Here is an 8,984-nt window from a genome sequence, read left to right as displayed (position 1 = left end):
AGAGTGGACATGAAGAAGAGGAGGTGGCCTGATGCGCGCCCCCGCCTCTGTCGCACAGGAATAGGCTGTTTGAATGGAGGACCGCTTGTGCCAACAGCTGAGTCAAGCGCAACAGACGGACGGAATAAATAGGCTACAGGAAACCGTGCGGGTTGGACCTTCAAAATAAAATCCCTCGCGTAACCATTCTGCTTGAATGCTGTGTGAAGCATGCGTGCCAAACTACGCAGAAATACACGTCTGATGGCCACTCGAAATGATCATCACGCAGTAACTCTGCGCTCCTTCGGTGGCATTTTGCTAATAACGCATCAGCGTTATTTGATTTCAAACATTTACCCCCCCCTCTGCTCTTCTGTCAGTTCAGTGCAACGTATTGCCCTGAAAAACGACAGATGCTTTTTTTATTTTGGAAACTCCAGCGAGGACACTTGTTCTCGTCGTGGGCAACTTTACTCTCTATGGCTGTTACACTGAAGAGAGTGGGAGAGGGAAGGAGCAAATGTGCGCGGTGCCGGAGAGGGAGGGAGGACAACGAGTGCGCAAATAGGCAGCCAGGCACATCACCACCAGCGGCAGAGCATCTTCTTGATCCTGAAATCCCGTGTCTTCAGCTGCCAACCCTCTGCCTGCGTCTCTGATTGAGATTTCACTGCCGGCTGAAGTGTCCAGAAGCCTTCGCCAACCATCAGCTCACACTTTCTCTGGAGCTCGGTTATTCTTAGCTCAGCTGCGAGACTGTCCTTCCGGTCCTTCTTTATTTATCCCAGTTTCTTGAATATTTAATGGAAAATGGCGATCTGCGCGCAGTCGTACGGTATTTTCTGCCTCTTCACAATCCAAACTATACTTATCATATGCGTCTCCACGCCGACAGACGGGACCCACCAATTTCCCCAGCACTACACGTAAGTACCTTGCGCCGTTTCGGGCACAAACCGGGGTGCGGAGCGCGGAACTAGGACAGGTGGCCCCGACAAGCCTGCACATGCAGCGCTGTGTAACGTTACCTTGGTCCCTGATGTTCAAACACAGACGCAGCTTCCGTCTGTGATGCGCTGTGGATGTCGCTTACGCAAAGCCCGTGTTGTTATTTAATACAAAAAAAGATATTTAATTTTCCAATATGGAAACTGGCAACACGCACAGGTACCATCTGCGAATAAACCGGCCCAGCAGTCATTTCTCAGAACATCCGTACGGATGACAAATAAGACGGCCTAATAATACTACTACTAATAATAGTGGATGTGTTGTTTTGCTCCCACTGCATGGGGAGAATATCCCATTTCCACATGATGGAGAGGCTGAGCTGTAAAGAAGCTCGTCTAAAAAGTGCTCCACGGGATATGGCACTCACACCATGAAAATAATCACGTCTATCCCACAGCGGGATCCACTGGTGTTTTAACCGGATCATTCAGACTCTGAGACTAAACCAATTATGTAATGCCGCATGAGCATCAGGTCTTTCAGGTGCATCGTTTCTCACACAAACTGCAAAACAACTTCCCTCAGACTCTGTGATACAAATGCAGCAACATGGCCTCCAAATACTTTGTGCAATAATGAGAAGCTGGTAGTTGGAGAGGTATGGACGCACTTAAAGCACCAAAAGTAACTGAGCATCAATCCGTGTGTGACTACAGTTTGACACCTGTTGAGAATTTGTTTTCAATTTAAAGGATTATTTCTTATGCGAACAATTTGATCAGTTTCACCGTGAAAGACGCTGAAACGTGTTTGTGCCGCAGCAATTTACCACCTGTGCGTCCCGGTTTCAAACCATCCTCTTCATTTTTGCGGTTTAGCAGTAGTTCCCTCACCCAGGTCGATGAACTGTGGCTTCAAATGCCCAGTTTGTAAAAACACGCGTCCAGATGATCTGACGTGAACATGACCCCTCCACAGCCTGTAGTGGCGATTAGTCAGTCAGGATCCCAGAAATGACGAGTGTAAATGATTCAGATGCATCCACTGATGATCTGTCGAAGTCTGGAGTGCTTCGTTATTTCTCATGGCCAAGGTGACTTTCAGAGGAGAAATCATTCAGCCTTCATATGATGGTTCATTGACTAAAAACAACAGTTTGTGTAGCTGTGTAATTGATCATTTCATCATTTGAGCACCATAAAGATAAATGTTTTATATCAGGTAATTTTTACATTCAGATCTACTCTCATTGGCCACTTTATTAGGCACACCTGTACGATCTAATGCAATTCAATACTGCCGCTCTGCCCTCCTCAAAAGTTGTGTTGCATTTAGCCAGTGAGTGTAGATTCCCATTGATGTTCAAATGTTATAATGTCCCCTTCTTATATTTATTTAGTTTGTTTTTACTACCCCGAATAACCATTGTGTTTCAGTGGTGTTTTCTCATATGTCTCCTATATAGTTCATATTGTATCTAGTCATCTCTTATGTCTTCAAAAATGAGGGTTGTGTTACGAACATCAACGTTTGCCAGGACAACGGTTACCTGAATGAAGCTTGTGGGAGCTGCTAGAGTCTTTGGGTGTATAGGCCTGACACACACACACACACACACACACCTCACACACACACATATATTCACACATTTTGAAAGTCTGTGTGCCCGAAGCTGAGGAAACGTGTTCATAAGAACAAGCAGAAAGTTCTATAGTTTAGTTTGACAACAGTGCCAAGAGGGTGTACGTTTACAGCACCTTGGATGTCCGGCCAGGTTATTATGAAGGTATTAATGTAGTGTGTATTGCTAATGTGTGTGCATGTGTGTGTGTGGGGATGGGCAGATGAAAATGATTCCCACATTACTACCTGTTATGATAGCTGGTATCTGAATGGATATACTTTATTAAAATCTTCTATAGCAAGGGAAAATCATCCTTTACCTGATGTATATAAAAGGCAGCAGCACTCTCCGCCTCATTTTGTTATTTGCACACATACAAAAATAGTCCACCTTTTGCCCTTAAAGATATTTCAGCGTTAGACTTGGAATGATGAGATCCATTGCAGCAGGATGGATGCAGGGATGGTGTGTGGCCGACAGGCGGGTCATCCATCCAAACTCATTTCATCGCATTTTCTCTTTCCCCATAATGTTTGTCTAACATAAATCATATCATACAAGGAATACATCAAAAACACAAGAGACAAGTGCCACAGTTTTAATGCTACATCAAACTACAAAGGGCAAGAGAGCACGAGTCTGCTTTGGTGTAGCTCATAATAACTTCTCTGTTTCTAGGAGAGATCACTGTGTTCAGAACAAAGAGAGTCTCAAAGCATTCGTTGAACATTAGGCCTCAGTAGGGCACAGATATCTCTGTACTGTTTCTGAAAGCAGGATTTTACAAGGGCTTGGTCAGCTTCAGGTGATGTAGTCTGATGTAGATCATTTCTGTTAGATTATGGTCAGCCAAATGCTACCAACTGTAGGCAGTGGATCATATACACAAAAAAAAAAAGCCATCATTGCTGGTGCCTACCGTACAAGCCTGTGGGGGCAGTGCTATCATCTGGGGTTGCTGCAGTTGGTCAGGTCTAGGTTCAGAAACGTTAGGTGTCCAAAGAATGACGTTAGCTGACTACTTGAATATACTGAAAGACCAGGTTATTCCATGTGGCACGGGCATATGCCAAGATGACTACACCAGGATTCATCAGGCTGAAATTGTGAAAGAGTGGTTCAGGGAGCATGACACATGATTTTCACACATGGATTGGCCACCACAGAGTCCAAGCTCCCATCGTCAATACAAGAACTTGGTGAAAAATTAGTGCAACTCTGGAATAAATTCAGAAGCTTAACGAAACGATGCAACGGTGAATGCGTGCCATAATCAAATTAGCTTTGATTACGGCGGTCTAACGAAATATTAGAGCATGCAACTTTTTTTTTGGCGGGCAGTGTATATTAGTCTGTTAAAATAAGCCTGTTATTGATTACATTTATATAACTATATGTTTAATGTTTTAATATTAATTTAATAATTGGAAACACCAGGAAAGATGAGTCATGAGGCCAACATGTGCACAGGTGTGTCTGTGCAGGTAAGACTATAGATGTGTGGATGTAACACTGCCGTGATATGAGTCCAAATATTATGTCAGTGTTATTGTTGTGATATTGTTCTGTAGTTTAAAGGTTGGGTTTTATTGATTTTACTTGACTAATCAATAGTTCACCCTTTGCAGCAGAGTATGTGAGGGTGGGACTGAGACACAGGTCATCTAAATTCATTTAATGTTATTCATGATATTTGACTAGGGTGGTCATTGAATCAGTTTTTAAATCAATTTAAAATTCTAAGTAGAAATATGTAACTTATATTTCAGTAAAAAAAAAAAAGCAGCTTTACATGAAGAAAGAGATAAACAGTTATTTTTATGGTAATGTCCAATCCTCGGGTTTAGTGAATTGAATAAGAAAAGCCGTTACTTTGCCTGGACGTAACAACAAAATCATTTTTTTTTCTATCAAATCTTTTTTTTTCTCTATCATCCACCTTTGCAGCAACATCCGCATTCTGTTAAAGCTGCATTAATGTATATGTGTGTGTGTGTGTGTGTGTGTGTGTGCAGCACATAGGCTAATGAAGTTGCATAAGAAGTCTGCCTTGCTCGAGGACAGAGGTAGTGTCCCTCACTGTTAGTATCACTGCGTCCTGCTCGGCTCCCTCACTGTAAGCTTGTTTTCATTTCATATCGAAGTGACCTTTTCATAGTCAGCGGCTTCTCCCCAGCGTCCCCGTCTGCACGGTCCTTTTGGAGGCCCTCTTGCTTTCTCTTAATCTTGTCCCTACAAACGCTGCCAGTGTGCACGCTCGCCGTTTTTCTATTTTGCATGTTTGTTCTACTGTTGCTCCCCCGACGAGCCCCCCTCCTGCTCGGTGATTATGGCAAGAGCTGTCATCGCTTGGCAGATTTGTGCAATTTAATAAATCTGTCTTCCGTCTTGTCTTTTGAGCAAATCTGACATTTAAAGATGACATTTGTCTCCGTCATCGTATTAAAAGACAAACGATTCTGTTCTGTTGTTCTGTTGATGCTAGTGATTAGCTATCTGCAGGCTGCTGAAATGAATAGGTTGGCATGGAGTCAGTGGCTGGCTTGTGAACACATGACCACATTTATTCATCTGATTGTTGAAAGATAAGGTTTTATAATGTTGTTTCATTGAGTGAGAATTTCTTAGCCGTCATGCGCATAGTTTGTTCAGAGTTTGTCTTGGTTGGCAGTTTGGTGTCTGCTGCTGCTGTAAAATGATCTAGTGGAAATCTTGATCCATTAAGTCATTTGTTGCTTGCTGGGAGATATTCAGCGATGAGCTCCAGCCGTTTGATCTCTTAATTCCAAACTTGGCTCCGTCTAACGGAGATCAGCTCCTGCTTAGGGTGCACTTCTGTCAGACCTGAGCAGTTTTATTGCAGAGCTGGTGATCCCAGCTGAGCCAAGACAGGCACGTTCACTGCCAGTCCTGCCAGGGCCAACCAGATATATGTAAGATGTAATGGGAAAAGAAGGTGCTGATGACTAGCCAAGACTTTAGGAGAGATAGGAGAGATGCAGATAGGGATCCTGTAAAAGGGAGAGTTTGGCAGTTTGCCAGCAGAGAGAGAGAGAGAGAGAGAGAAAGCGAGAACGAGACAAAGATGGGGAGAGATTCAAATTTTCTGTCACAAACACAAATGGTTGCTCGTGTGATGACATGTTCAGGTGATAATGTCGAAAGGGATGCAGATTGAAAATGTCTTAATTTTATTTTTTTCCAGGATGATTCACTGGGCTGGACGCATCGAGAAGGAGCTGGAAAAGGTTCTGCAGCACGTCACCGGAACTCAGCAGATGAGATCGGTAAGTTGACGTCAGGTTCACATGTGACACGCTGCATTTTCCTGCATTATTTATGAGTAGGCTTTAACCGGGCAACGTTGTACAACATAAGGTCCCGAGTGTTTCTGTGAGCCACTGTTTGGACGAGCACAGTTTTAGCAAACTGCATCCTAAGAATTAACCCTGAGATAGTTTTGTTTTTTTCAACAGCTACAATTTACAGACACATTAGCTGCAACACCCAAATTTAAAATCCTATAACTCTGTTGTTTTTAAATAAATGTAATACTTTTAATAACTTGATTTAAAAAGCACTACTTTTAGAAGGGATGAAACTAAATGACTTGTAGAGAGGGACACATTCAGGACAGCGTGGCTCTGGTTGTTTGTGTGTACGTCCTTGTAACAGGTTGTGTGTAACAAGTGGCTGTCTTGTGGTTGAGCAGATGGTTGAGCAGAGTGTGATTGACACTGTTTTATCATATTTCTGCCGTGTGCGCATGTTCACCGTGCTTCGAGGGTTTGTAATGCACCCCGAGATAAATGCTTCATTATTGCTGTATGGGTGAATGTGATTCATCCAGCCGGTACGGTGCCTGTGGCGCTAACAGTAACAGTGGCGAGTGTGTGATGGCTGTTAGTTTGGTAGCGACATTGATGGATCCAAGAGAGGAAGGAGTGAGATGACAGGGATCGTGCTGGTGTGGAGGTTAATGACCATTAGTGGATATCAGACAGACAGTCAGACTAGATTTGTAGCACTTATCCAGTGCAAACTTCACATGAAAGTAAATGTTTACCCTTAAGAAACCATTTTTTAGTATTCCCACTAAACAATGTGGACTTCTACACAGCACTAGGCTTATTAATGAACACCTTTTTTGTTGTTGCATGGACACAAACTTGGGATGGTACAGTTATGTATCAACGTAACTTAAGAGAAATCTCCGAAAAAGCTTTCACAGTAAAGTCCCAGCCCATCTCCTGTCCATCTATTTTATTAGTTGCTGTTTAATCAACTTTTAGTTTTACATTTTAGTTTACTTGCTGATTATTATCTTGCCAATATGTTAATATTTTTCATGTAAAATGTCCTAAAATAAATATTAATTAAATATTATAGCCTATTAAAAGGAGTTGCCATGTAGGTATCTGTTGTGTAATCAGTTCATGGAGTATGTTCAGCCATATGGTATGATATGAGGAATATTTTGTATGTTTGGTTGAAATATGTTCTGGTGTCTTTTGCCTGCATGTTATTTATTGGGACTTACCCAAACCCAAAGTATCTTACTTTGTGTAAGGTGTCCATATGGCAGCATGTCCACGTGTATGTGCTGGTCTGACTGTGTGGATAGGGCAGGTGTGAAAGAACATTTATCATGGCCCCAAACTGGAGTCGTCACAGGGTGTGCTAAATGGCCCAGCGTGCCTAGAAAAGCCATTTTCTAAATGGATGCCTCTCTCTATACGTGTGTCTGATAGAAATCTTCCCAGGGCTATGCCGGTTGGTAACAAGATTGCCTCCCTCTGCGCACCCTTCCTCTTCATGCGCAGTTTATTCTCACAGACAAAAAAAAAAAAGTAAAGTGTGTGCAAATTATTTTGGAGTTTGTCTTTCACAGAAAAAGACAAGAAAGTAAGTTGAATATAATGTGGTCTGTTCAGTTCCCCCCCCCCAACTGAGATTTAGTTTTGTCTGACAAGGTAGCAGGCGAAAGAGAGAGAAAGGCCAAGACGGGCCAGCTGAATACATTAAGAATCAGTTGACTTGAAAAACAACACAGAGATGTACAATGTTTGGATATGTTTTAGTTTCTTCATACTGAGCCCAGGACTCAAACAGAACAGGGCTATTTAAATGCCTTACATCACGTTGGAATAAATTCTGCCCAGGTTTGGTCAAGATATTATTTGTCCTCGGTGCAGCGAAAGAAAGATAGAGGGTGAGTGATGTATCGGAGGAGTTGGAAGTTTCAAATGCAGGAGTGTGAAGCGTGGATAGACAAGGACAGTGGGCGGCTTTTAGAGTGGAGGACGGGCTTCGAGAGAGAGAAAGGGTGAAGAATGGTTTGACAATTGAGATGGATGTTCAGGCCGTTCTGTGTGTATATTTAGAGTCAAACTACTTAAGATGGATGAAGTGATAGAGGGGCAGGACGAGAACTGTTAAATTTAAAATGTGTGCAGACGGGTGCTGTTTATAGTCCTTATCCTACTCATTATCCTGTGTGCTGCTGTGCTTGACGTGTTACAGTATGTGCTGATGAGAGGCGGCGATGGACACTAACATTGTGTCTATATCCTCGGGCTTCTTCAGAACAGTTTTAATAGGCACGCATGAGCACACACCCACATACTGTCATTTCACTGATTTGATGGTTTATCAGCAATACAGACAGATAATATTAATATATACACAAAAACACCAGGTGGACACAGCTGTACAGTATGATAGCTCTACGCGTGCTGTGAGTTGGGTCGTATACTAGTGGTTGAAGAAGTACTCAGATCATTTACTCAAATATAAATCTGTAAGATTTATATTTGAGTAGATCTTCAAAATGTTTATGTAAATTAAAGATTAGTATATATATATATATATATATATATATATATATATATATATATATATATATATATATATATATATATATATATATATATATATTATATTATAATAATTAGTTTTATTAGTAGTAATTAACAGTCAGATAATTCAATCCAATGGTTCCTCTCTTTGGGATGAAGATACATTTAAAAAAGAGCTATTAAATGAATGTAGTGGTGTAAAAGTATGACATGCAAAGGAAATGGTACAGTATATAAGTACAATCCTTGAGTAAACGCACTTGTTAGATTCTTTTGCCATCTCGCACACACTTGCACAGAGACTCAGGGCAATTTCCTCAGCTTCAATTTAGCAAGCCTCTTAAATGGCGATACCATGCAACATATGTTGAACTCTCTCAAATTCATTTCAATAAGAAGAGTCTAATCAGCATGAATAATTTAGTGTGGTACACACGGCCGCTCCCGAAGCCTTTTCGGTTCAGCCCCAGCACTTAACAACTCTGCACTTTGAGGATCCGTCTGCCCCCACTTCCGTGCCCTTTCCTCTTACCGTTTGCTGCTCTAGATGACTGGAAACCCGAGAACGA

The 8,984-nt window shown here is 42.0% G+C and overlaps 1 protein-coding gene across 2 annotated transcripts in view; it reads left to right on the top strand.

The window, feature by feature from the left end:
- Positions 1 to 497: 497 nt before the first annotated feature.
- cacna2d2a (calcium channel, voltage-dependent, alpha 2/delta subunit 2a) overlaps positions 498 to 8,984 on the top strand; it is a 126,695-nt gene continuing 118,208 nt past the window's right edge. For both annotated transcript variants that reach the window (XM_026346891.1, XM_026346890.1), the window contains exons 1-2: positions 498 to 908; positions 5,763 to 5,844. In XM_026346891.1, coding sequence (XP_026202676.1) covers positions 793 to 908; positions 5,763 to 5,844 — 198 coding nt within the window. In that variant the 5' untranslated portion in view covers positions 498 to 792. The remainder of the gene's footprint in view (positions 909 to 5,762; positions 5,845 to 8,984) is intronic.

Source organism: Anabas testudineus, chromosome 5 (genome assembly GCF_900324465.2).
Source record: "Anabas testudineus chromosome 5, fAnaTes1.2, whole genome shotgun sequence".
NCBI lineage: Eukaryota > Metazoa > Chordata > Actinopteri > Anabantiformes > Anabantidae > Anabas > Anabas testudineus.
This window is presented reverse-complemented; position numbering and strand designations above follow the sequence as displayed.